At 48.0% G+C, this 27,878-nt stretch overlaps 1 protein-coding gene across 4 annotated transcripts; it reads right to left on the minus strand.

Moving 5' to 3' along the window:
- CHRNA3 (cholinergic receptor nicotinic alpha 3 subunit) lies at nucleotides 1-26,823 on the minus strand. Of its 4 annotated transcripts, XM_073012370.1 has the most exons (7): nucleotides 26,478-26,823; nucleotides 24,512-24,666; nucleotides 24,353-24,397; nucleotides 22,778-22,887; nucleotides 14,042-14,277; nucleotides 13,266-13,801; nucleotides 1-1,438 (listed from the first exon to the last, which is right to left on the minus strand). In XM_073012370.1, exons 1-7 carry the CDS (start codon nucleotides 26,539-26,541, stop codon nucleotides 1,310-1,312), a joined length of 1,275 nt encoding a protein of 424 aa, XP_072868471.1. In that variant the 5' UTR covers nucleotides 26,542-26,823; the 3' UTR covers nucleotides 1-1,309. The 4 variants fall into 4 exon arrangements, with proteins under 4 accessions (XP_072868471.1, XP_072868469.1, XP_008013897.3 ...); XM_073012368.1 differs by having other exon boundaries at nucleotides 13,266-14,277; nucleotides 26,478-26,815; XM_008015706.3 differs by having other exon boundaries at nucleotides 13,266-14,277; nucleotides 24,512-24,651; nucleotides 26,478-26,813.
- Between the last annotated feature and the right edge of the window lie 1,055 nt (nucleotides 26,824-27,878).

Below are 27,878 nucleotides of genomic sequence, written 5' to 3' on the forward strand. Positions count from 1 at the left end.
TGCAATTCTGTCCATTTTATTTTTGCATAGGAAAAACAGCTAGTGAGACAAGATTCAAACAGTCTCTGAATCATCCGTCAGTGATGATGATCATGTTAAGATTCAGAAGTGTAGTACATGATACTCTTTCTTAACAATTTGTCTAAAGCAATGTTTCTCAACCAGGGGCAGTTTTGCTCCTAAGGGGACATTTAACAATGGAGACATTCTTGGTTATTGTAACTGGTGAAGAAGCAGGGTATGTCATTGGTATCTAGTGAGTTGAGCCCAGGGTACTGCTAAAGATCCTACAATGCATAGGATACCCCCACTCTGTCCCAACACATACTTATCCAGCCCAAAATGTCCATAGTGCTAAGGCTGAGAAACCCTGTTCTAAAGGTTCATGCTATGGTCGGAATGTGTCCTCCCCAAATTCATATGTTGAAACCTAATCCCAGTGTGATTGTCTTAGAAGGAGGGGGCCTTGGAGAGGTGATTAGGCCATGGGGGCTCTGCTCTCATGAATGGGGTTAGTGCCCTTATAAAATAGACCCCACAGAGGTAGCTAGTCCCTTCAGTCATGTGAGGAAACAGCTAGAAGGCACCGTTTGAAGAAGAGGACCCTCACCAGACACCAGATTTGCTGGTGCCTTGACCTTGGACCTCCTTCAAAACTGAGAAATAAATTTCTGTTGTTTATAATCCACCCAGTTTATGGTGTACTAGGGCAGTTTATTAACAATGAAGAACTAGGTATGATTTCTCATGGTATAATTTAGAATTATGCAAGAGAATTAGTTGAAGCTCTCTGAAATGGAGGCACAGCCCTTTAGACCCAATAAAGAATGAGAAATGCATGGTAAGAAAATGGGTAACAGTAGGAGATTGCTGAATTAGTATAAACCTGCAAAGAGATTATGGGCTAAATAAGAAAAACCACTGGGAGATCTGCAGTGATACTGAACTGAATGACTTTTCATATTTCTCAACAGCATTTTTCTATCCAGTTTTGTCTTAAAAGGAAACATTTTTACACGTATATTCCATAGCACAGCACACTACTTATCACATAGAAGAATCACATTTTGACATCTCTTTACCATGCCAAAAAGGCTAGTTAAATGTTCATTTATCCATAATAAATATTCTACTTTTTTTCGCATGATTCTTTTTTTGACAAAAACCAAGATAACTGGAAAATAAGTAAACCTCGAAATGCCAAACACAAAGCTGGTAGCTTGATAACAGAAAGTACGTTCCTACTAAGAAGCAGCCTCCTCCTGCCCTGACACACGGAAGTCTCCCAGGCAGGCACACAGCTTAGTGCCTATGCATCTTCCCTGGCCATCAGGGGTTGCAGAAACAATCCTGCCGTCCCTAGAATACACACCAGGGTGAAAACCCACAGAAAAATACGATCAATCACCATGGCAACATACTTCCAATCATCTTGAATCTGCAAAACAAAATGATAAAAGAGAAAAAAAAACACGGAGAGAAAGGCAAAATGAATACATTTTCAATACTGAAGATTTAATAAATACATTGCAGTAGAAGCCATTTTGTCTCTAATATGCAAGAAGCCCTTTTTTTTCCCTAGGATGTAGTCTGAGGAAATCTACCATTCTCAAGTTTCTCTTGATGCAGGAGAGAAACAGGTGTAAAAGATTTGTCATGTTAGAGCTGTTTCAAATCAGAAGTTTCCTAATATATGCATAACCTAGTTTTTCTAAATTGAATGCCAATTTTATAAAGTTAGTGAAACCAGTTTGGACTTCCACGGAAGGATTCTGGGCCTTGGTTAGAATGCCTAATATAGTCCAACATAATCGACCAGTGCTTCAAAGTACTCCTTATCCAGTTTTAGATATAAATTTCTGGCTGGGTGCAGTGGCTCACGCCTGTAATCCCAGCACTTTGGGAGGCTGAGACCACCTGAGATCAGGAGTTTGAGACTAGCCTGGCCAACATGGTGAAACCCCGTCTCTACAAAAAATTAAAAAAATGGCCAGGAGTGGTGGTGCATGCCTGTAATCCCAGCTACTTGGGAGGCAGAGGCATGAGAATTTCTTGAACCCAGGAGGCGGAGGTTGTAGTGAGCTAAGATTGCACCACTGCACTCCAGCCTGGGTAACAGAGCGAGACCCTGTCTCAAAAACAAAATAAATTTCCTTTTAACATCTGTTCCAAAAATGAGCACACACATCAGGGCAAGTCCATCCTCATCAGCCTTTCCCTCCCCACTGCCCTTTCCACGATGCCCAGCTGATCAAAAGTAATTTTTAGTGTAAGGCCAAAGTATCATGGAATACTGTGCAGTTGGAGAGCAGGTTGAACATCAGAAATAATTGCTGACAATAAAGTAAAAGATGGGAGAAAAAGCAAGACCAATTGTATATCATACAGCTTCAATTTGGGCTTGAAACAGGAAGGAAAATTGTAGGGTAATTATACTCCTAGACAATTCAGAAAGCAAAGAAGCCATAATTGAATTGAGAGAGAGAACCTATGAATCAGCTGATTTTAAAGCAATAATCAAAGAGGCAGCATGTAATTTATTAATTTAAGTATACTGAAATGGCCCTGGGAGACGAAGATTTTACATCACTATTGTGAGCTTGAGTAAATGTGTCCTCTTGGTGACACTACTGTCATAGGTAAAATTAGAATTATGATGCCATATTTGCCATAAGGTACTTTATTTGAATTCCTAAGACTGGTTTGTGTGTGCTTCAGATACACCTTGAGATGTGAGATTCCTACCCACCCCCTACCAGCCACGTCCTAAGGCTCTAGGAGGCCAGAGGGGTGGAAAAGCAGAGACTTGGAGACGAACTGATTAGAATCCCAGCTCTGCTCCTTTCGACCTGTGAGAATCTGGGTAAATTCCATGACCGCTCTTAGCCTCATTTTCCTCATCTATAAAATGGGGATAAGAACAGTGCCTCCCTCAGAAGGTTGTTTCAGAAGAGTCCTTAATGAATAGAGCCTAGTGATACTAATGTTGATTTATAAAATGACCCTTCCTTAAGCCTCATGAAGAAAGATGACACTTGGGTCTTACACATGAATATAAATAGTGGTGCAAAAAGAGCTGGCTGGACGGAAATTTTTTATCTTTTTTTTTTTTTTTTGAGATGGGGTCTTGCTTTGTTGCCCAGGCTGGAGTGCAGGGGTACGATGATGGCTCACTGCAGCCTCGACTTCCTGGGCTCAAGTAATCTGCACTCAGCTTCCCGAGTAGCTGGAACTACAGGTGTGTGTCACTACACACAGGTGACTTTTTTGTTTTTTGAGACACCCAGGCTTTTGTTGCCCAGGCTGGAGTGCAATGGCATGACCTCGGCTCACTACAACCTCTGCCTCCCAGGTTCAAGTGATTCTCCTGCCTCAGCCTCCTGAGTAGCTGGGATTACAGGTGCCTACCACCATGCCCAGCTAATTTTTGTACTTTTAGTAGAGATGGGGTTTCATGTTGGCCAGGCTGGTCTCAAACTCCCAACTTCAGGTGATCCACCTGCCCCGGCCTCCCAAAGTGCTGGGATTGCAGGTGTGAGCCATCTGCAATTTTTCTTTTTTTTTTTTTGAGATGGAGTCTCATCCTGTCACCTAGGCTGCAGTGCAGTGGCACGATCTTGGCTCACTGCAACCTCTGCCTCCTAGGTTCAAGCAAGTCTCGTGCCTCAGCCTCCGATGAGTAGCTGAGATTACAGGCTCATGCTACCACCCCCAGGCTAATTTACTGTATTTTTAGTAGAGATGGAGTTTCATCATGTTAGCCAGGCTGGTCTTGAACTCCCAACCTCAGGTGATCTACCCGCCTCGGCCTCCCAAAGTGCTGGGATTACAGGCGTGAGTCACTGCACCTGGCCTGATTTTTAATTTTTTTGTAGAGACAGAGTTTCCCTGCGTGGCCCAGGATGGTTTTAAACTCCTGGGCTCAAGTGATCCTCCTTCCTTAGCCTCCCAAAGTGTTGGATTACAGGCATGAGTCACTGTGCTGGACTTATATCTAACTCCTAAAGTCTTTAAAGCACTTGATATTGGCTATTTTCTGATGAGTCACAGATAGATGAGTGTTAGGCAAAATGGTGAACTAGCCTAAACTGACAGCTGGCCCAGAAGCAAGAGAAGACTACTTTAAAGGCCCAGAAACTGGGGAGGTGTGGCCGGGGACTGGGGATGGCAGCCCTGGGCAGGAGGAGGGGCTTGGTGGAGGGGAGGGCTAGGGAGAGTTCTTTTTTCTCTCGCCTCTTTGCCTCTTTAGCTTGCCACTCCCAGCCCAGAGATGCAGGTTCAGGGGGTCCCTTCGCAAGCCCAGCGGAGCCTGGCTGAAGGGAAGTGCAGAGAACTGAGCTGCCCATTGACTGGTAGAGCCCAAGGCTTTCCTCCTCCCACTTGTAGCCCCCGGATTTGTTTCTCTTCTTATTGGCATGCTTTCTCAAGAATGTTTATGGATAAATGTTCTTCTAAGGACTCAAAGGGCCAGGTGTGGTGGATCACACCTTTAATCTTAGCACTTTGGGAGGCCAAGGCAGGAGAAATGCTTTAGTCCAGGAGCTCAAGACCAGCCTGGGCAACACAGTGAGACCCCTGCCTCTTCAAATTAAAAAAAAAAATTAGCATTTGGGAGGCTGAGGTTGGAGGATTGCTTGAGCTTAAGATTTAGAGGCTACAGTGAGCTACGATGGCTCCACTACACTCCAAAGTGGATGACAGAGCAAGACCTCAAAACAAAAACAAAAACAAAAAAACAAGAAGGCTAAAAATTTTATTGCAGCCTCACTTTTATTTATTTATTTATTTTGGTAGAGATAGGTTTTCCCCATGTTGCTCAGGCTGGTCTTGAACTCCTGGGCTCAAGTGATCTACCCATCTCAGCCTCCCAAAGTGCTAGGATTACAGGCATGAGCCACGGTGCCCATCCCCTTTTATTTTATTATTTATTATCTTTTAAGACATGAGGTCTCATTGTATTGCCCAGGCTGGTCTCTAGCTCCTGGCCTCAAGCAATCTTCCTGCTTTGGCCTTGCAAAGTGCTGGGATTACAGGTGTGAGCCACTGTGTCTGGCCATTGCCTCACTTCAGAGAGAGTAGCTGGATACAAAACTCTTCAGCTAAGACTGAAGTTCCACACATCAAGGACCAAACAGCTTCAGTCCAGCAGGAGGTACTTGGAGGAGATCAGAGTCAGGGAGATAATGAGACATTCTTTGAGGGACAAGGTCATCTGGAGGGGATGACCTTGAAAGGTGATCTAGCAGAGTTTGTGGCTGTGTGGACCCTCAACATTCTGAAAGCCTGGATTTCAGCCCCTTCCCAAACACAATTCAGAAAGGATGACTGACACCCCCAGGAAAAATGAGTTTACAGGCCCCAAATATACCAACTCAATTATTTGAAAGAAAATTCATAGATTTAAAATAAACACGAGATAAGGGACCACTGGAAACTAAGGAACCTGCAGTTTTACAGAAGAACCAAGTGGAAATAACAGGTGTGAGAAATAGAAAAGTTACAATCAAGAACTCAGGGGATGGAGTAACTGGCAGGATAGATGCCACTCAGGAAAGAAGCAGAGAGGTGGGAGGAGAGACTGTGGAAAGCTCCTGGGAGCAGCCAGAAGTAATGACGAGATGGGAAGCGTACAGCATAAGAGATGGGGAGGCTGGACGCTGACATGTCGCTGCAACAGGAGCTCAGGAAAAGAGAAAAGGAAGGGGGTGGGAAGGAGTCTTTACAGAAATCAGAAGCGGAATCTCTCAGAATTAAAGACAGCAACTTCAGAATGAAATGGCTCATAACCAGTGCCAAACAGAGTAGGAGAGACCCTACTCAGACACATTCTCTACAAATTCTAATAGCTCCTAGGCAGAATCCAGTATTCACAAAGGACCAACACTCAGACTCACTTACAACCTTTTTTTTTTTTTTTTTTTTTGAGACAGAGTCTTGGTCTTGTCTCCTGGGAGTGCAATGGCACAATCTTGGCTCACTGCAACCTCCACCTCCTGGATTCAAGTGATTTTCCTGCCTCAGCCTCCCGAGTAGCTGGGATTACAGGTGCCCGCCATCATGCCCAGCTAAATTTTTTATTTTTAGTTGAGATGAGGTTTTGCCATGTTGGCCAGGCAGGTCTCGAACTCCTGATCTTAGGTGATTGGCCTCCCAAAGTGCTGGGATTACAGGCATGAGCCACCGCGCCCGATCCACTTAAAACTTTTCAAAAGTGACACAGGTGAAAAAGACCGTGGAGCAATATTTAAGTATTTACAGAAGAGAATTTCAACCCTAGCTGAAGTATCCAACCTTAGCTGAAGAGTTTTGTAGCCAGCTAAACTCCCTCTTTAAAGTGAGGCTATAATAAATTTTTTAGCCTGCCAGGCCCCAGAAGGTTTACCCTTAAACACTCTTGAGAAGGCATGCCTGTAAGAGAAGGAATTGGCTGGGCATGGTGGCTCACACCTGTAATCCCAGCACTTTGGAAGTCTGAGGCAGGAGGATCACTTGATCACAGGAGTTCAAGACCAGCCTGGGCAATATAGTGAGATCCCATCTCTACAAAAAATTAAAAAATTAGCCAGACATGGTGGCGTCTACCTGTAGTCCCAGCCACATGGAAGGCTAAGGTGGGAGGATCACTTGAACCCAGGAGGTTGAGGCTGTAGTGAGCCGTGATCGTGCCACTGCACTCCAGTGTGGGAGACAGAGCAAGACAGCGTTTCAAAGAATTTTTTTTTTTTTTTAAAGAAGAGAAATAAATCCAGGGGGACACCATGCAATGTATGTGAAGGATAAGTAAACTTGGCAAAGTTCATTGTAGACTAAAAAAAGGAATGGCAAAAATGAAAATGTACATTCATAAAAATCCAGAACTAGGAATAACTGGGGTGGCTAAAGGCAGTTCCCTTTATTCTATGGGAAGGTAAGAGGGGAAGGAGAGTGGATGGGTATAAGATACAGATATTGAGACATATAAGAGACTGATCGAGATGGAAAGGGAACTGGGGGATGGGTTTAAATCAGGAATAGCTACAGGAGAATAAATATAAAACACACGTGGCACATTACCTGTTCGATATCAAAAAAAGAGTAAATAGAAAATGTGACATAACAAATGTAATCCTGATAAAGCAGTAATTACAACACATGCAAATTAATAAACAATTGATCAAAGGCCAGGTTCCAACTGGAATGAAATTATATCTATACCTATATCTTTCTGTACCAAATAGAAAAAAAAAGTCTCAGAATTATCAGCTCAAAATATCGTAGCTGGGTTGCTCACGTCCATAATCCCAACACTTTGGTAGGCCGAGGAGGGCGATCACTTGAGGTTAGGAGTTTGAGACCAGCCTGGCCAACATGGTGAAACCCTGTCTCTACTAAAAATACAAAAAGTATCCAGGCATGGTGGCTTGTGTGTGGTCCCAGCTACTCAGGAGGCTGAGGCAGGAGAACCGCTTAAGCCCAGGAGATGGAGATAGCAGTGAATGGAGATCATGCCACTGCAATCTGGCCTGGGGGACAGAGTGAGACTCTGTCTCAAAAATTTAGCTGGGATCGGTGGCCCCTCTAAGATCTAGGAAGCAACTCCTACAGTGTGCCAATCACTGAGGGATCAGCCATCAAAACAACTGTCAACAAAGTGCTTCCATGCTACCACAAACCAGCTCCCTAACTAGTTTTCTAATTTGATAATCCAATCCTAGTCGTAACTCTAAAATTACAGTATTATTGCTAATTAAATTCCTTACTAATAAGACCAAGTATGAGCCTATGGAGATGACCAATGTGAACTTTTTTTTTTTTTTTTTTTTTTTGCAGAGCTAGCTGAGGTTTTATTTTTGGGGGCGGGGGAGGGAAAGCAATTGAATTGTTTTGTAGCTGGAGGCATGGGCAAGAGGGGTGCCTAGGCAGTGAACTCCCCTGCGGGTGGGCTGAGGGCTGGGGGAGCCTCAGGTGGGTCTTCCGTTCCCTGTGCCCCTCTGCACATGGGCCTCCCTCCCAGGCTCTGGGGCAGCCACAGAAAGGGCAGGTTGGGAGGGGCTGCTGTGGCTGTTCACTTCGGCAGGGTGTCAGAGGACTTGGACACCAGCTTCTCATAGTCTTGATCTTCTTCACAAGAAGAAGTTGACTGTGACAGCACTGATGCCTCCCATACTGCTGGTCCCGCCACAGCCTCCGCCCAGGCCACCCCAGAAGCTGCTGCTACCCACGGGAAAAACTCAAAGAGCTGATGTGGGCACTGGGCCCACTTGTGTAGGAGTGGCTGCTGAAGGCGTGGGGGGCAGAGGTGGACACCTTGGACGTCTGGGTCACCCTGATGGACATGGTGGAGGCAGGAATGGAGGCAGGCAGGCTGAACTAGGCGGAGATTCAAGAAGGAGCAGAGAAGCTGCTGCTTGGTGTGAACAATTTTTTTAAAAAGAACAGCCAGGGAAGGCTGGACACTTCCCCTACCTTAGGAGCCCATGAATGTGTCCAGGGATCGGCATTCACAGGCTCGCAGCACCCTCAGGAGATGGCTCTGGGAAAACAGCCTAGGCTTCAGTCTAGGCTCCTTAGAACCAAGGACAGTTAAAACCAGCCAAGCTGGAGCCAGAGATGTAGGAAATTAAAATATCTCTGAAAAATTCTGTGTAAACAGCAGAGCGTCAGTCACTCAGGGAAAGAAGGAATCCTTCAGACAGCTCAACTTTCTCCTCCAAGCACTGAATTGGCACCTTTACTCTAACACTCGCTACTTTCTCATAGACAATCTGGTGGCTTGCTGGCCAGATTTCTGCCTTCTCTGAAAAAAGCAGGAAGATCTAGCAACAATGGGCTCACAAGCCCATGTGGAGACATGACCAGAGGTGAGCAGTGGCTGCCTCTTGAGATGGACTATGTGTCACTAGTTTGCCACAGACCACACCACTCCCTATCGCTGCATTCAGGCCATTTCACCAATCTACCTGCCTTGTATTTAAGTTTGTGACCCCTTTTAATTACAAGTTTTTTATATGTCTGTCTCCATGCCTTAGGCCCTTCTAACACCTTGTATGGTATCTAATAAATAACTCTAACACCTTGTATGGTATCTAATAAATAAGTTTTAGAATAAAAGTAATTTCTAATAGCCTAACAAAAGCTAGAGTATGGGTACTTAGATCTCGACCTTTAGTAAAGAAATAATTATTTTTAAAGTGGGTAAAGGATAGAAGATGTCTGCAAAAGTTATCAGTATTAGACAAATAGATTTTCACTGATCATTTGCTTTTTTTTTTTTTTTTTTTTGAGACGGAGTCTCGCTCTGTCGCCCAGGCTGGAGTGCAGTGGCCGGATCTCAGTTCACTGCAAGTTCCGCCTCCCGGGTTTACGCCATTCTCCTGCCTCAGCCTCCCGAGTCACTGGGACTACAGGCGCCCGCCACCTTGCCCGGCTAGTTTTTTGTATTTTTTTAGTAGAGACGGGGTTTCACCGTGTTAGCCAGGATGGTCTCGATCTCCTGACCTCGTGATCCGCCCGTCTCGGCCTCCCAAAGTGCTGGGATTACAGGCTTGAGCCACCGCGCCCGGCCCCTTTTTTTTTTTTGATGTGGAGTTTTGCTCTTGTTGCCCAGGCTGGAGTGCAATGGCGCTCTAGCTTGGCTCACTGCAACCTCTGCCTCCTGGGTTCAAGTGATTCTCCTGCCTCAGCCTCCCAAGTAACTGGGATTATAGGCATGTGCCACTATGCCCAGCTAATTTTGTATTTTTAGTAAAGACGGGGTTTCTCCGTGTTGTTCAGGCTGGTCTCAAACTCCTGACCTCAGGTGATGCACCCGCCTCGGCCTCCCAAAGTGCTGGGATTACAGGCATGAGCCACTGCGCCCGGCCCTGTTCATTTGTTCACTTCTAATTACTCATGGTGTCCAACAACTGCTTCAACTGAATTTAAAGGAGTGCCTGACTCTTCAGCTAAATTACTGGGTCAGCTGGAGGTTTTGCACCATTATGGTCACAAGACATACTCATAGTTGCTCAGATGGGTGGGGGTGAGGGGATGAGGGCAGCTGTGGCTGTCTCCCTCCTGTCCCATCCACTTTGGTATGCCACTCACAGCTGAATAAAAGAGGCTCCAGACATACCTTATCAATATTAATTACCTACAGTGGGTCAAGAGATGAAGTTATCTGGTAATTACCTCTTTGCTGATAAACAACTTAAGGCAGATCCACTTAATTTTAAAGCAGAACTTCTCATAAAGTCATTAAGTGTGATCCTGGTAACCTTGGTGGTATACAGTCATGGAATGACCAGGCACATGACATTATTTACAGTAAGTCTTTCCTATTCTTATTACTTGACATAAGTTCCCAGTTCTTAAGTTCAAGCATAAGATTTTTGGAGAAAACAGAGCTAAGTTCACTCAATTAAAAAAATGGGCTGGGCATGGTGGCTCACGTCTGTAATAACCCCAGCACTTTGGGAGGCCGAGGTGAGTGGATCATCTGAGGCAAGGAGTTTGAGACCAGCCTGACCAACATAGTGAAACCCCGCCTCTGCTAAAAATACGAAATTGGCTAGGTGTGGTGGCATATGCCTGTAACCCCAGCTACTTGGGAGGCTAAGGCAGGCGAATCACTTGAACCAAGGAGGCAGAGGTTGCAGTGAACTGAGATCACATCCTTGCATTCCAGCCTGGGCAACAAGAGTGAAACTCCATCTAAAATAATAATAATAATAATAAGACAAATTAAAAAATGGGCAAGAACTGGGTGTGGTAGTACCTGTAGTCCCAGCATGCAACTTGGGAGGCTGATGCAGGAGAATCGTTTGAGCCCGGGAGTTTTGAGACCAGCTAGGGCAACATAGCAACGCCCCATCTCAAAAAAACGGGCAAAAGAATGTGAATAGATACTTCACTAAAGAAGATATCCAAATGACCAATAAGTATATGACAAAGAGCCCTAATAATTACTCAATGAGAAAATGCTAATTAAATCCACAGTAAAATGCCACATCACACACGTTAGTGAGGGTGTGAAGCAAATGGAACGCTGAAACATCGCTAGGGCAGTGTCAAATGATTCCATCACTTTGGAAACCTTACAGTATGCACTGAAGTTAAAGACATCTCTCCAATGATCCAGCAATTCCACTGCTAGGTATACATCCAGGAGAAATGAGCGCATACATTCACCAAAAGACATAAATGTTTGTAGCAGTTTTATTCATAATAGCCTCAATCTGGAAATAACCAAATGTCCAACAAATGTAAAACAAATAAACAGAAGGCAGTATTATAGTCATATTATGGAATATTACACACTAATAAGAAAGAAACAGCAACAAAGATAAACCTCAAAGACATTATGTTGAATGAAAGGAGTCAGACATGGGAGAGTTTATATACTATGTGATTCCATTTATATGAAACTCAAGAATAGGTAAAACTGGCTGGGCATGGTGGCTAACACCTGTAATCCCAGCACTTTGGGAGGCCAAGGCAGGCGGATCACCTGAGGTCGGGAGTTCGAGACAAGTCTGGCCAACATGGCCAAATCTCGTCTCTACTAAAAATACAAAAAATTAGCCAGGCATGGTAGCAGGCAGGCACCTGTAGTCCCAGACACTCTGGAGGCTGAGGCATGTGAATCACTTGAACCTGGGAAGCAGAGGTTGCTTGCAGTGAGCCGAGATTGTACCACTGCACTTCAGCCTAGGTGACAGAGCAAGACTCCACCTCAAAAAAAAAAAAAAAAAAAAAAAAAAAAAGGTAAAACAGATCAATTATCAAATAAATCAGTATAATGGTTATTTTTTAAAAATTAATTAATTAATTTAAGAAAGGACTTCACCCTGTCACCCAGGCTGGAGTGCACTGGCATGATCATGGCTCATTGCAGCCTAGACTTCCTGGGCTCATGATCCTCTCACCTCAGCCTCCTGAGTAGCTAGGACAACAGGCACATGCCACCATGCCTGGCTAATTTTTGTATTTCTGTTAGAGACAGGGTTTCGCTATGTTTCCCAGGCTGGTCTCAAACTCCTGATCTCAAGCCATCCACCTGCCTCAGCTGCCTAAAGTGCTAGGATTACAGGTGTGAGCCACTGCGCCTAAGCCAGGATGGTGAGTATCAAGCAGGGAAGGAGACACTGACTGGCAAGGGCATTGGGGAACTTTCTGGGGCACTGGGAGTGTTCTACATCTTTACCTGGATATTGGTTACATGGTTCTATACATGATGTAAACATTCATTGAGATGTACACTGAAGAGGTGTGCACTTTACTCCACATAAATTCTTCCTCAGTGAAAACACATATATAATTAGAAAGTAAAAATAAAGGCCAGGTGCAGTGGCTCACGCCTGTAGTCCCAGCATTTTGGGAGACTGAGGTGAGCAGATCGTTTGACTCGAGGAGCCTGAAACCAGCCTGGACAACATGGCAAAACTCCACTGCTACAAAAAAATGTCAAAAATTGCCGGGCGCAGTGGCTCATACCTGTAATCCCAGCACTTTGGGAGGCCGAGGCAGGTGGATCACAAGGTCAGGAGATCGGGACCATCCTGGCTAACACGGTGAAACCCCATCTCTACTAAAAATACAAAAAATTAGCCAGGTGTGGTGGCAGGCGCCTGTAGTCCCAGCTGCTGGGGAGGCTGAGGCAGAAGAATGGCATGAACCTGGGAGGCAGAGCTTGCAGTGAGCCGAGATTGCACCACTGCACTCCAGCCCGGGTGACAGAGCGAGACTCCGTCTCAAAAAAAAAAGTAAAAAATTAGGGCATGATGGCAGCGCACCTGCAGTTCAAGCTACTCAGGAAACTGAGATGGGAGAATCGCTTGCGCCAGGAGGTGGAAGTTGCAGTGAGCCAAGATTGAGCCACTGTACTCCAGCCTGGGCGACAGAGCAGGACCCTGTCTCAAAAAAATAATTAAAAATAAAGTAAAAATAAAAATATAACCTCAGTTAACCAATTCCAACTTGAGATCATCTGGCCCCATGCCCTTTTCCAGCCTACATCCTAATCTACTCTATTGGCATCAAGTGTTTTCATGGTCCAGCCTGCTGGCAGCCTGGTGGCTAGCTTCTGGGTACCACATACTACATGCTTGATCATCCCATTTTACAGATGAGAAAACATGCTCCGAGAGGTGAGGTAACATACCCAAGGACATATAACTGGTCTTAACACAGGCCACTGACTCCAGAGTATAATTTCTTAACCCCTACCCTATGCCTTGCCCCACAAGGAATCTGTAAATGTTTGTTGAATGAATGAATGATCAATATAATAAGAGCCATATCCTTACCTCTTTGGCTTCATTTTGTGCTTTCATATTTTCAGCAATATACTTGACACTTTGGATGGCTTCTTTGATTTCTGGTGACAAAGCAGAGAGGGACAGCACAGCATCAACAGATTCAGAACTAGAGCTTCTCGTGAGGTTAGCACTGAAATTGGAGATTTTTATCCTGCGGTGGTGGCAGTAACCACACATCCTGTCCTGGCAGGGGTAGCCCTCCTTGCAGCCTTTGGACTCTGCATGGCTGAAGCAATTCAGATTTGAGAGCTCGGCACCAGAGAGGGGCCTCGGCTTCTGAGCGCTGCCCTCATTGCTTGTTGGCCTGGTCATGAACATGACCCTGGGGAGCAGGTTCAAGAATACGGTCTTCACCCATGAGGGCATTGTGTGTGTAGTTGGGGTTCTGTAGTGCACGTTGAGCACGAAGACAGTGATGACGATGGACAGGGTTACGAAAATCATGGTGAACAGGAGGTACTCTCCAATCAGGGGGATGACTAGCGAGGTGGAAGGGATGGTCTCAGTGATCACCAGGAGAAACACTGTCAGGGAAAGGAGGACGGAAATGCACAGGGTCACCTTCTCACCGCAGTCAGAGGGCAGGTAGAAGACGAGCACAGTGAGGAAGGAGATGAGCAGGCAGGGGATGATGAGGTTGATGGTGTAGAATAAGGGCAGGCGCCGGATGTACAGCGAGTATGTGATGTCGGGGTAGATCTCCTCGCAGCAGTTGTACTTGATGTCATGTTTGTAGCCTGGGGCTTTGATGATGGCCCACTCACCGCTCTCCCAGTAGTCCTTGAGGTTCATGGAGGAGCCGATCAGGACCAGATCGATTTTTGCCTTGTCGTAGGACCAGGAACCGAACTTCATGGTGCAGTTTTGGTAATCAAACGGGAAGTAGGTAACATCAATTTTGCAGGAGCTCTTAAAGATGGCAGGAGGTATCCAAGTCACCTCCCCAGTGTACTTGAGTAAGGCTTTGGTCTTGTCATCCACCTGGAAATCCCCAACAGCACTGCAAAGACAGATGGGGGGCACAGTAACACATGGTCATTAACACTGGGTCATATAGTGGTCATCTCGACCAGCTTCTCACAGTAATGATTTGGAAGGCAGCGGAAGATGAGAGCTGAAAGTGCCATAAAGTCACCTGATTCCCAGCCCCATTTACCAACGGGGATTCTGAGGCCCAAAATCCCTCCCCAACAACAATCTGAGATGTTGAACACGCCCCAGGGCATGCCACCAGTTCATCCCACAACACAGGTCCCAAACTGATAGACTCCCAAATGCCTGGATTGTTCCCCCTTTAATTAAAGAAATGGGAGGAAGATCATCCTCCTGGAGCCAGGTGCTGAAGCAGCCTTTGGGATTATTTGCCACCCAGGGTCCCTGAGGCTTGGCCCTCTCATTCAGTCTGCACTGGGAGCCTAATGTGTGTGTGAAACCTGACTGTGGAGCTGGAAGGGGCCGCACAGACCACACAGGGGAGTCCACCCCCATTAAACAGAACCTCATCAGATGGGTTTATTTCCAAACCCTATCTCTGGATCCTGATTTGACCATTCCCTGTACCCTCCCCACCCCCATTCTTCCCAGTACTGTTTTATAATAATCATGTTTTTGCTTCCTTGTCTTTTGAATTCAGCATAACAGATTTCTTCACTTTCTGTGTCCCTGTCTCCATTTTCTCCCCATGTTTCTTCTCCCTTCCTTTTCACTATGTACATCCTGACTTTATTTTCACACAGAAATATGTTTTTCTTTTCTTTTTGAGCAGGCTAGCATGCAGTAGCTCACTACAATCTCTGTCTCCCAGGGTTCAAGTGAGTCTCCTGCCTCAGCCTCCTGAGTAGCTGGAATTACAGGCATGTGCCACAACGCCTGGCTACTTTTTGTATTTTTAGTAGGGATGGAGTTTTGCCATGTTGGCTGGGCTGGTCTCAAACTCCTGACCTCAAGTGATCCACCCACCTCGGCCTCCCAAAGTGCTGAGAATACAGGCTTGAGCCACTGCCCGGCCTTAGAAATGTACATTTTTCTAGGAATAGTCTTGTTGGTTTGCTCGACAGAAAATCAGTTGATGATCCCTGTTGAGTCTCCCATTGGGCATTCCATTCATGATGGCCAGATGGTCCATCTGAGAGCAAGGCCGGTTGCTTCCACAATGGGCCTGCCCAGGAAGGTTCTTAAAAATTCCTCAGATCAGCCCTGTTAAGTTTCTTAACCTTGTGAAGGCATTTACATCCTTCAAAGGGAGCAACCGCCACACTCCTTTGCCTTGTAAACAAAGAGCTGAAAAACCTAAACATCTAGCGATATCTTTGTGCTGCTGTAATTGGATGAGAACCTGTGAAAACAGAAGGGGAATGTTCTGGTGCGTGTCCTTCTTCCTTGCTAGTTTCTCCTGGGTCTCGGCTGAGGAGGATAATCATTACCCATGAAGGTTAAATGCCAAAGCCACTACCTGTCTTTCCTCTGGTTGGCTGGTTTGCCCCCAAAGGTGCCCTGCTGAGTTTATACATTCTTTGCCCCCACTTCACTCCCACCATGCCCTTAATTTCCTACAAGAGTATTCCTGCCTCTGGCTGCAGCAAAAAGGGAGAGGTAGGAGGGTGGGGGTGGAGGTGAATATCCACACAGTCTCCAAGTGGACTCAGCCCATGTTCAGCACTGAGGGGCCCTGGAGAGGGCTGGGCTAAGCAGAAGGTTGAAAAGACCCTTGGGAAGGAGAGGCCTCCTGAACCAATTCCTCGCAGAATCCTGGATCAACAAAATGTCAGAGCAGCAAGGAAGCTTCAGAGCCCAAGGTCTGGACCAGGGATTGGCAAGTTGCGGTCCTATTTCTGTAAATAAAATCTGGGGGGAATAGTGCCACTGCCTTTTGTGGTCTATTATCTGTGGCTACTTTTGAGTTCCAAGGGCAGAGATGAATAGCTGCGACCGTGACTGTACGTACGACCCACAACGCCTAAAATATTTATTCTCTGGCCCTTTAGAGAAAACATTCGCTAGCCCCTGCTCTAGTCCAAAGGCTTCATTTTGCTGATGAGAAAACTGAGGGTCAAAGGACAGGAATGATTTGCTGGAGACCCCAGAGAGTTCATGGCAGAGGTTAGCTGAGCTGGGCTGATGGCTCATTTCTGGGGATCCCTGGTCACTGCTGCTGCTGCCCACGGCACCCCTGGGGTGTGTCTGCCCAGATCAGAAGGACTGTGTGCTGCCTGGGGCAGTGTCAACAGTTATCTCTCTGCTAGGAGGAGACACAACATGCAGACCCAGCTGGAGACTGGGGTCTGGCACAGCACCAGCCTCATAAAGGGCACTCAGTAAATATTTGTTCACCTAACGAATGACCAAAAAATAAAGGAAAGCTGGGCGCGGTGGCTCATGCCTGTGATCCTAATACTTTGGGAGGCCGAGGTGGGCGGATCACCTGAGGTCAGGAGTTTTGAGACCAGCCTGGTCAACATGATGAAACCCCGTCTCTACTGAAAATACGAAAATTAGCTGGGTGTGGTGGCGCACACCTGTAATCCCAGCTACTCGAGAGGCTGAGGTAGAATTGCTTGAACCCAGGAGGTGGAAGTTGTAGTGAGCTGAGATGGCACCACTGCACTCCAGCCTGGATGACAGAGTGAGATTCTGTCTCAATCAATCAATCAAACAATCAATAAACATCACACCCAGAGATGGCTGGCAGCAAGGGACAGCAGAGGTGGGAGGGGTCTGAGCAACATACTGCCAAACCATGTGAGGCAATTAAAAAAGAAAAGGTAGTATGGGTGCAAATGATCAGCCAAGGTAGCACTATCATACAGATATTTTAGAACAGAAGTGGGGTGGGGTGGTGAGGGCTATGAGAACGATCATGATGGCATGGGTTTTTAAAATCTCTCTAAATTTCTTCAGAAAAATAGGGCAACTAGGATGACAGAAAAATAACAAACCTTCTGATCACATCGTCAACAAAGTTAGGTTACGCAGCACCTCAGGATATGAGAGTGTGGGGTCAGACCACCACCACCAGCAGGACCTGTGGGACCCCCATGCGATTAGCTGCTGGGTAGAGGCAGCCAGGGGAAAAGAAAGATGGGTTCTCATGTCCTAAGATCCTAAAAGTGCCAGACACAGAAATCTCCAAGAAGTGGCTGCCCCTCAAAAGACGAGGACGCCACTCTGCGCTGAATCCTCGGCAAGAGGAACAATGGAGCAGAGAGGGCTCCACAGGTTCCGATTTGTGGGCAAGAACAACAAAAAACCCCACGGGAACCCACTTGGGGTCTGCAGAGGTCAGTCGGCTGGCGTGGGCTCCTGAGGATGTCAGAAATGCCTCCCAAAACCTCCCTGCCAGAAGGACAGAGAACCACTCAGAGAAAAAGCAGCTTATGGTAGGATCCAAACTCAATGGGGTAAAAAGTGGGGTTGAGAAGAGAAAGAAGGTTCAGAAACTGAAGTCAGCATCCAGAGACAGCAGCTCATGGAGGTGCCATGACTGTGGCATGTGGTGTGGTGTCATGACATGTCATGGCTGTGGTGTCATGGCTGTGGAGACTGTGGAGGTGTCCATGCAGAGAGACAAGTGTTACCTCAAGGTAACCACCTGTTTTCTCCTATTCCCTCCAGCAACTTGCCCTAAAAGTACAGCAAGGCCATCTATTTAAACAAGAGCAACAGAGCCTTATGAAAACATACTGTAAGAAAAACACAAACTGGGTGCAGCAGCTCATGCCTATAATCCCAGCACTTTGGGAGGCTGAGGCAGGCGGATCACCTGAGGTCAGCAGTTTGAGACCAGCCTGGCCAACATGGTGAAACCCCGTCTCTACCGAAAATACAAAAAAAAAATTTTAGCTGGGCGTGCTGGCAGTCGCCTGTAGTCCCAGCTACTCGGGAGGCTGAGGCAGAAGAATTGCTTGAATCCGGGAGGCAGAATTTGCAGTGAGCCAAGATCATGCCATTACACTCTGGCCTAGACAAGTAACTGAATTAACACACACGCAGATTAACGGCAACTACAAAAACAGAGTCACCAAGCAGATGAAGCTGATGATAATCTGATATTACAAATTAAGTGAAAAGAAACTAAGAAATTTTTAGAAACTGTGAAACAACAACAGAAATCAGAAAAGACAAGGGATAATTTGGTTAAACAGAATGTATAAAGAATTAGTAGAATTAAGGCCGGACGCGGTGGCTCAAGCCTGTAATCCCAGCACTTTGGGAGGCCGAGACGGGCGGATCACGAGGTCAGGAGATCGAGACCATCCTGGCTAACACAGTGAAACCCCGTCTCTACTAAAAACACAAAAAACTAGCCGGGCGAGGTGGCGGGCGCCTGTAGTCCCCGCTACTCGGGAGGCTGAGGCAGGAGAATGGCGTAAACCCGGGAGGCGGAGCTTGCAGTGAGCTGAGATCCGGCCACTGCACTCCAACCCGGGCGACAGAGCAAGACTCCGTCTCAAAAAAAAAAAAAAAAAAAAAAAAAAAAAAAGAATTAGTAGAATTTAGGAAAGAATTAGGAAAAAGAAAAAAATCATTCTAGAAATAAAACCAGATGAGGCCAGGTGCCGTGGCTCATGCCTGTAATCCCAGCACTTTGGGAGACTGAGGCGGGCGGATCACGAGGTCAAGAGATTGAGATCAACCTGGCTAACATGGTGAAACCCCATCTCTATTAAAAATACAAAAAACAGGCGTGGTGGTGGGTGCCTGTAGTCCCAGCTACTTGAGAGGCTGAGGCAGGAGAATGGCGTGAACCTGGGAGGCAGAGCTTGCAGTGAGCTGAGATTGTGCCACTGCACTCCAGTCTGGGCAACAGAGTGAGACTCGGTCTCCAGAAAAAAAAAATATATATATATATATATGTGTGTGTGTGTGTGTGTGTGTGTGTGTGTGTATATATATTTAAATTTCACTTAATTTTGTGTGTGTGTATATATATAAATACATATATATACACATACACACACACATATATATATACACACACACAAATTAGCCGGATGTGGTGGCAGGCACCTCTAGTCCCAGCTACTTGGGAGGCTGACACAGGGGAATGGTGTGAACCTGGGAGGGGGAGCTTGCAGTGAGCCAAGATCGTGCCACTGCACTCCAGCCTGGGTGACAGAGCGAGACTCTGTCTCAAAAAACATAAATAAGTAAAACCAGAAGAAACATAAGAAAAAGCAGGCCAGGCATGGTGGCTCACACCTGTAACCCCAGCACTCTCGGAGGCTGAGGTGGGCGGATCACTTGAAGTCAGGAGTTTGAGACCAGCCTGGCCAACATGGTGAAACCCTGTCTCTACTAAAAATACAAAAAATTAGCTGGGCATAGTGGCACACACCTGTAATCCCAGCTACTCAGGAGGCTGAGGCAGAATAGCTGGAACCCAGGAGGCAGAGATTACAGTGAGCCGAGGCACTCCAGCCTGGCCAACACAGCAAGACTCTGTCTCAAAAAAAAAAAAAGATTTTCATGGAAGGTAAAAAGGAGCCAATGATTTTACACCCAGCCAAGTTACCTAAAAGTATTCTCTAAAAAGGTTACAATGAATTATGAACTTTCCAGAACACAGAGTTACAGTGTCCATGAACACTTGGAGGATTCTATCAGGGAATGAACTTTAGAAAACAAAATATCATAGGTGAAATTTTGGTATATGAAAACACATGTTCCTACTGTGTTAAAAAATGAAGAGAAATCCTTAACAGAGGGTCAATCCTGAGCAGTTGAAATTCTAACTAGGAGAAGAGAGAGAAAATGAGTTGGATGATTTTTTCTAAATGTTATTTTCAGCTTCAGATTTCAAGGAAATTCCTTATGATATTCGCTCCTCTCCACATCCAATTTGAAACATTTTGCTACGCCTCTCATTATTGCTAAAATCATACATCCTATAGTACTCCAGCTGTTCACTCAAGATTGCCAGCAAGAAAATGGTTATAAAACCCAAAACATAAAGATTAAACTTTCTGCTCATTTTCTTAATTCTAGCTTAGCAAAAATTCTCTACACCCTGCCCAGTTCCCTTAAGAGCATTTGAACTATGTGATTCCTATGACAACTCACAGTGAACAACAACAAAAAAAACCCTGTAAGCCTGTTAAGTTTATACTGTGTCCCAGTTCTTTGATGACCAGTTTACAAATACAAATTACATAGAAGAAACATTTATAAGTGCTATGTTTCCTTGGGAAAATAGTAAATAAAACATGGACTGTCTTCGGAGTGAGTCAAGACCCCCTTTTGTTTTTGCCAGAGTCCAGAAAGTGTGATTCAGTATAAAACCTAGCTTCTCTAGTTCTGACACTAACTGTAAAATCAACACTACTACTAAGAAAACATTATTTTGTACTAATATGGCATAAAAACCTAGACATATTTTTAGCGTTAAAATCAGAATAGACTAATTCTATATCAAGTGTTTTGCTGAAAATTGTTTAAATGTAAATGTAAAATGTTTAAATGTTAAAACATTTTAACTCCAAAGCACAGGTACAAAAATGATATTCTTCAATACCTACAGAACTAACGAGCATACTGTAAAATATCAACTAAAATTTATGTCAGTCCAATGAAAGAGCTTAAATGTGAAAAGTATTAGTTTTGAGTGGACTTAGAGAAAAGAGAGGGGTTTTGGAGGTGCCATGATGAGCAGGACCAGTCTGGCAGAGGAAGAACCTTTACAAGAGAGAAAGAGGAGAGGCCTCCCAAAACTGGTGGCAAGATGCGCATTCTGGATCCAGAGGAGACTGGAAGTAGCCCATTGTGAAGGACCGGCCCAAGAGCAGCTTCTTTGGAAGGCAGTAGCCAGGGATGTCTTTTTAGTCCTAGACTCACCCTTCTCAACCATGATCTGGATGTAGCCACCCAGACAGGCTGGGAGCACGGGGCCCAGAAAGCTCACGCTACTCTGTACATGGGAAGCTCGCTTCACATACTTGGGGGAGCATCAATCCTTTCTCCAAGGCCCAGACCTTTTCCCAGTGGGAGGAGTTCTGAAGGGTACACCGTGTAGCAGGGTAACTGTCTGACGGCAGGTTTGCTGCTGAGACAGTAGAGGTTTGGGGACACAGGCAGAGACAGGCTGGGGTGTCCAGCTCAGCCCCTGATCACAGCATCAGCCTCCTGCATCCACTGCCCACAGTGGCCCGAAAGCCACAGCAGATGGCTGAGACTACCCCAGGCCCGGCTGTGCCACACATCTACTCTGGGCCTCAGTCCTTATCTGTGAAATGTCAGGGATGGGCCAGATCAGGGATCCTCAAAACAAGCTGGTCACACAAGTCCCCAGAACAGCTTTGTGACAACACCCATTCCTAGGCCTACCCAGAGCCACTGACTCAGTGTTTCTGTGGGGCAGGACCTGGGGATAGGTATAGAGATTTTTTTGATAACGTAATACATATTAACTTTAGAAAAGACAGTGAAGAACAAAGAAGAAAATATTTTGAATGCAGGCACCTGTATTTTTTTGTTTGTTTGTTTTGAGATGGAGTCTCACTGTCACCCAGGCTGGAGTGTAGTGGTGCGATCTTAGCTCACTGCAGCCTCCACCTCCCAGGTTCAAGTGATTCTCCTGCTTCAGCCTCTGGAATAACTGGGATTACAGGCACACGCCACCATGCCTGGCTTTCTTTTTTTTTGTATTTTTAGTAGAGATAGGGTTTTGATACGTTGGCCAGGCTGGTCTCGAACTCCTGGCCTCCAATGATCTGCCTGCCTCAGCCTCCTAAAATGCTGGGATTATAGGCATGAGCCACCATGGCTGGCCAAGACCTGTATTTTTAAAAAGCTCATCGGGGCTGGGTACGGTGGCTCATGCCTGTAATCCCAGCACTTTGGGAGGCCAAGGCAGACAGATTGCTTGAGGTCAGGAGTTTAAGACACCAGCCTGGCCAACATGGCAAAAATCCATCTCTACTAAAAAATACAAAAATTAGCCAGGCGGGGCCCACCCAGCTATGATCTCCAACACTCTCATTCTCTTTCAAAGAAAAGGTGAGGAGGGACCATTTACTCCATTCCTGTCTGTTTGCACAGAGCTGCTAACAGATGCTACATTCCAGGTGCCCCCAGCATCTGAGCCTTCCCCCTCCACACATGGGTTTGTCCTTGGCCCATGGATCTTTCCATCCTTATGTCCCACAGTCCAGCCAATGAGGTCACCTTGGCTGCCCATGACATACTCTCCTGCCTCCCCAGGCCCTCGTCTGCTCCATGTCCTGAGATCCTGCACAATCTTCAGGACTCACTTCAAATGCCAATTCTTCCCCGAAGCTTTCCTCCACCCACCCATGCCTGTTTTGAAGCCATTCAGCAAACTGTTGCTATCCACGGCTTTCCAACATCTCTGGTCCCTGGTATACAGCGGTTGCTGAATATGTACCTGTGGAATAAACAAATGAATGAAGCCCTCTTGGAAAAGGCCAAGTTTTAAGCACAGTGGGCCAAAAACCCAGAGCCCAGGCTGACAGCCCTGAGAGGGCATGGGCCCCCCAGCACCTTACTTGTTATACAGCACAATGTCTGGCTTCCAGATCTTCTGTGCAGGGACACGCATGAACTCTGTCCCACCATAGTCAGAGGGGTTCCACTTCAGCTTGTAGTCATTCCAGATCTCGGGGAAGGAAGCAGGGAGGGAGAAGGAGACAGTAAAAGAATCAGCCTGGTTTTACTTCTCTTGGCACCACCCATCTTGGTGAGTCCTCACCCGTGCTGCATGTGACGGAGCCACATCCATGCCATGATCATATAGTCCAACTTCTCCTGTGGGTGCAGTGGGGAGACAGCACAGGGCTGGATCTGCAGGCCGCCTCCTGGCACTAGGGAAGCCACTGCCCACATAACCGTGAGCAAGCCCAGCCCCTCATTAACCAAACAGGGTCTACTGGTGCTTTCTCTGGTCACTTCTAGTGCCAGGCGGAGCCTCCTGGACTTCTTGCACCATGTCCAGGTCCATGTGCCTGCTGTTTACAGCCCCTGAATGGTTCTCCAGGGGTGTTTTCCAATACAGACTCTCTTTCACCCCAAGGTTAAGCAAGGCTGGCCTCTGAAAGGTTCTGGGGGAAGAAGCCATGATCCCCGCAGGGCCCAGGAAGTGTCTGGGAGGTCTGAGTCCTGAGCACCAGAGGAGAGAGGGGTGAGGCTGCGGCCACAGAGGGAATGTGTGCATCAAGTACTGGGTGGGGCACTGTGCCCATCTGGCTTTCCAGCCTCCTGGGGATGAAGGCTGTGTGTGCTGAGTGCTCAGCTGGCAAGGCTGGCAGAAGGGTCACCAGCAGGCCAATGGGCCATTACGTCTCCTGGCAAGTCTTGACAAAGCCTCCCTGGGGAGGACATGTGGAAGCCAATTTCTTGGCCTCAATGTGAACAGAAAAATCTACTCCCACGCTACCAACAACAGCAGCATCTGATTCTGACTTAAGAACGAGTTTCTGGGCTAGGTGCAGTGGCTCATGCCTGTAACCCCAGCACTTTGGGAGGCCGAGGTGGGTGGATTGCTTGAGCTCAGACATTCGAGACCAGTCTGGGCAACATGGTGAAACCCTGTCTCTATAAAAAATACAAAAATTAGCCGGACGTGGTGGTGCATGCCTGTGGACCCAGCTACTTGGGAGGCTGAGGCAGGAGAATTGCTTGAACCCTGCTGGTGGAGATTGCAGTGAGCTGAGATGGCACCACAGCACTCCAGCCTGGGTGACACAGCGAGATCCTGTCTGGAAAAAAAAATTGAGTTTTTAGCAAGGAGAGAAGGAGGTGTCTCAGGCACCACCCTACGGTTTGGGGGCAGGGCTTCAGTCTCAGGTTCATACTGTTCTGTTGTTTGAACATGGAGAATGTCTTTCACCAGGCTGCAACCTGTCCAACTGGGACTTGAGGGGTTGGGCCCTACAGTCCTTCCAGGAGGACTGTTGGCCAGTGCACGTGACCTCAAGCCTTAGAAGAGATAGATCTGCCAGTCAGTCCAATCTGGGTTCTACAGAAGTAAATGAAGTCTGGTCGTTGGGCCCTTCTTGGTTCACCTGAAGCAAATAAAGCAGTCACCACCAGGGAGCAGCAGTGCCTAGGGTCTGGTCACTTACTTGCTTGAGCCACAGGTTGGTCTCCATGATCTGGTTTACTTCATCCTAGAAAGAGGGATTAAAGTAGACAGGAGAATTACATAAACAAGGCTCACTCTGGGAAAGGCTCCTTCAGAAGCTCCGGTCCCCATAGCCACGGCTCGTGGCTCCAGCACTCACCACCTTCACCAGCTGAGACATGGACACCTCGAAATGGATGATGACTGGGTCGGACACGTTGGCCACAGGCCGGATGATCTCATTGTAATCTTCAAACAGCCGCTCAAATAGACGGTGCTCGGCCTCTGAGGCCCTGGCCACTGGGGGAAGCAGCCCTGTCAGTCCCGGGGAAATCATTACTTAACCTCCCCCACCCAGCCCACCAGAAACATCACCCATCTACAGCGTCCCCTCCACCTGTGGAGGGATTCTGTGGAACCCCAGACTTTCAGGCTAGTCTTATCCAGTGGGTTACAGAATGGGAAACTGAGGCCCAAGAGGGGCAGGATTCTACCAGGCCACACACATTCAGTGAGAAGCACAGTGGTTGCAAGCCTGGGTTCTGGAGTTGGACAGATCTGGTGCAAATCCTGACAAATCACTTGTGAGCTGTGTGAGCTTAGGCAAGTGGCTTAACCTCTCTGAACCTCAGTGTCTTTACCAGTCAAAATAAGGATTATAAACGTATCCACCTCAAAGGGTTGTTGTGAAGGAAGTGCACAGCTTGGTGCTGTGCTAAGAGCTCAAGAACTATTTGCAATCCTTTCCTGGGTTGTTACCGCAAGGCAGGGGTGTGGTGCAAATGCTGTCTGCCTAGATACAGCCACTTGCTGCTTCCACTATGGAAAGATGGCCAGTCCACCCCCAGGGGCAGGGACACCCACGGTCACCCAGGCCCAGGTCTTCTGCCTCCCAGCCTCTGGGAGAACGCAACCCAGGTCTGGGCCTCTCCTGCATTCCACCCTGTAGGGGTTTGGCCACCAACCCTCTTAGAAGCCAAGGCACTATGTGGCTCCCGTGATCTCGTGTGACCCCCAGCTCTTGTTGATGCTGCCTTCACATCCTGATCAAAGACTCTAACATCCCTGCAACCCTTGGGCACCCCTCTTTGTTCCTAAGCCACACCCCAGTACAGGTGAGGCATACAGGGGTCGGCTGTCTTCTGATTCCCACGTACAGATCCGGGGGCAGCTTGGGGAGGCGGGAGGGGAATCCTCCGGGAAGTTGAATCCAACTTCGTCAGGTCTTGAAATGAGATTTTTCCTGCTCCCCCCTCCCCTTCCCCAGAATGAAAGGAGGGTCCCAGGCAGGAGGTCGGTTGAGAGTGTATGGCCGTTCTGAATAGTAGAGGCCTTGGCACCGAGGGCAGAAAGCGCTCTGAGCGCACAATCGCACAACAGACCGCCCGCCCGGGCCCGCCGGAAATTCCCTGCAGCCCTGCCGGGTCCCGGACCCTCGCTATCCACCAGCCCTCCCAGGCACCCAAGAGCCTCCCAGCGGCTGGCCAGGGCCGGCTTCCCTCAGCAGGCTCCTCTGGAGAGCGGGAGGAAGACGGGAGGCACTCTCCCGGTGGAAGGTCCCACAGCGACACGGCCAGGAGCCCTGGGGGCTAGGACCGGAGGAGAGGCTGTCGCGCCGGCTCCAGCCCCAGTCCCGAAGCGACTCTCCTTTCCCCCAGGTGGCCTTGGCCGAGTCTTTAGCCACCTCTGGATACAGTTTCCCTATCTATCCGTCAAATGAGGAGGTGGGCGGGGTGCAGACGGTGGAGCGGGTGGCTTGGGCGTGCCAGCTTTGGAGCCAGTGCGCGGGGCAGGGCGACGGGCAGCGCTGGGACGCGAATCCCCAACTCCTGCGCCCAAGACGAAGGACCCAGTCTGGACCTCCCCATTACCCCGCGCCTACCAGCGCCCGCTCGGTGACTCCCAGGTTTGGTGGTGGCTAGGGGGAGGGGGCGAGCCGAAAGGGAAAAAGCCACCCCACCCAAGTCGCCGCCGGGCTGGAGCGAATTTGCGCGGGTTCCGAGTTCCCGGCTACGGCGCCAGCCTTCTCCGCTCGCCCGCGCGGTGCTCTCACCGGCAGCCCCTCCGGATCCCGCGCCTCCTCTCGGGCGCCCGTTCCTCCGGAGTCCTAACGCCCGTGAGCGTACCTGGCAGCAGAGACAGCAGCAGCAGCAGCCGCAGCCGCGGCGGCGACAGCGGGCGAGAGCCCATGGCTAGTGGCCGGGCTGGCCGCGGACCCGGACAGTCGGGAGAGGGCGCGGCGGGCGCAGCGACGGCCTCTGCCCGCGCGGCTCCAGAGCAGACCCCAGACCCGGAGTCCTACGGGCGGAGACGCGGGGGGCTCCTCTCTGCTTCGCAGCCGCCGCGTTTCCGGCGCCCTCGGACCTGCGGGAGGACAGGAGTGCAGCTGCGCCAGGCGAGGGCGTGCGTGGGGCGGGGCTGGGCGTACGTGCGGTAGGGGAAGGGGCTCCGCGTCGGAGTCCCCAGCGCTGGGCGGGCCCCTTCTGCACCGGGCGGGGCGCTCTGGACGGCAGCGCACAACAGATCCGAACAGGTGCTGTCACCATCGCCAGGAAGGAGAGGGACCCAATCTCTGTCCCTGGCTTCCTGAGCGTGTGTAGCTCCCGCAGGGGGTTGGGGCCACCGGGCTAGGTGGGCGCTGTAGGAGAGGCGCCAACACACTCAGAAAGGGGTTTCATGTATTTAATGCTATTAAGTAATTGTTAAGTGTTTTAGATATAACACTGGTATTTTTTTAAAAGTCTTTATAGTTTAGGGGTGGGTAGGAATTAGTTAAAACAATATTGGCCATGAGTTGATAATTGTCTAGGCAGGGTGATGGTACCTGGAGGTTATACTGCTCTTAACTTTAGATTATGTTTGGCTTGTTCCTTAATGAAAATTTGTTGGGGTGATCGGACCCAACACCAGGCCGTGGGGGCAACGAAGTCCAGCGGAGTCAAAGGAATGAGAAAAGGCAAGAGAGAAAGTGGGACCAGGGGGCCAACCCTAGTATGGAGGCTGGGAAGGCCCTGAGCGCAGGGAGCCCATGCTATTTATTGATGATCAAAGAAACAGGTGGTGAGGATGTGGGAGTTGAAAGGAAGTGATATATGAAGCGAATGAACTACAACTGTGATGGTTTGGCATTTTTCTTTGAAACATATGGCTACTTAAGATAATGGGAGTGCTAGAAGCAAGGAGCTGGCAAGTCTAGACACGTTTCAAAGGCCATGAGGGGTTTTACCCTGGACCCAGGACATGTTCCAAGCCCTGCCTCAGCTTCTCTCCCAACACAGCTTTTCTCCCAACAAAACTAAAGAAAGATAAGACAGAATTTAAAATGAGGCTTCATTTGTTCTTTTTCTTCTTCTTCTTCTGAGACAAGGTCTCACCCTGTCACCAAGGCTGCAGTGCGGTGGCTCCATCTCAGCTCATTGTAGTCCCCACATCCCCGACTCAAGCGACCCTCCCACCTCAACCTCTGAAGCAGCTGGGACCACAGGCAGGCACCACCGCGTCTGGTTAATTTTTTATTTTTGTGGAGA

The sequence above is a fragment of the Chlorocebus sabaeus genome, chromosome 26, assembly GCF_047675955.1.
Source record: "Chlorocebus sabaeus isolate Y175 chromosome 26, mChlSab1.0.hap1, whole genome shotgun sequence".
Taxonomy (NCBI): Eukaryota; Metazoa; Chordata; class Mammalia; order Primates; family Cercopithecidae; genus Chlorocebus; species Chlorocebus sabaeus.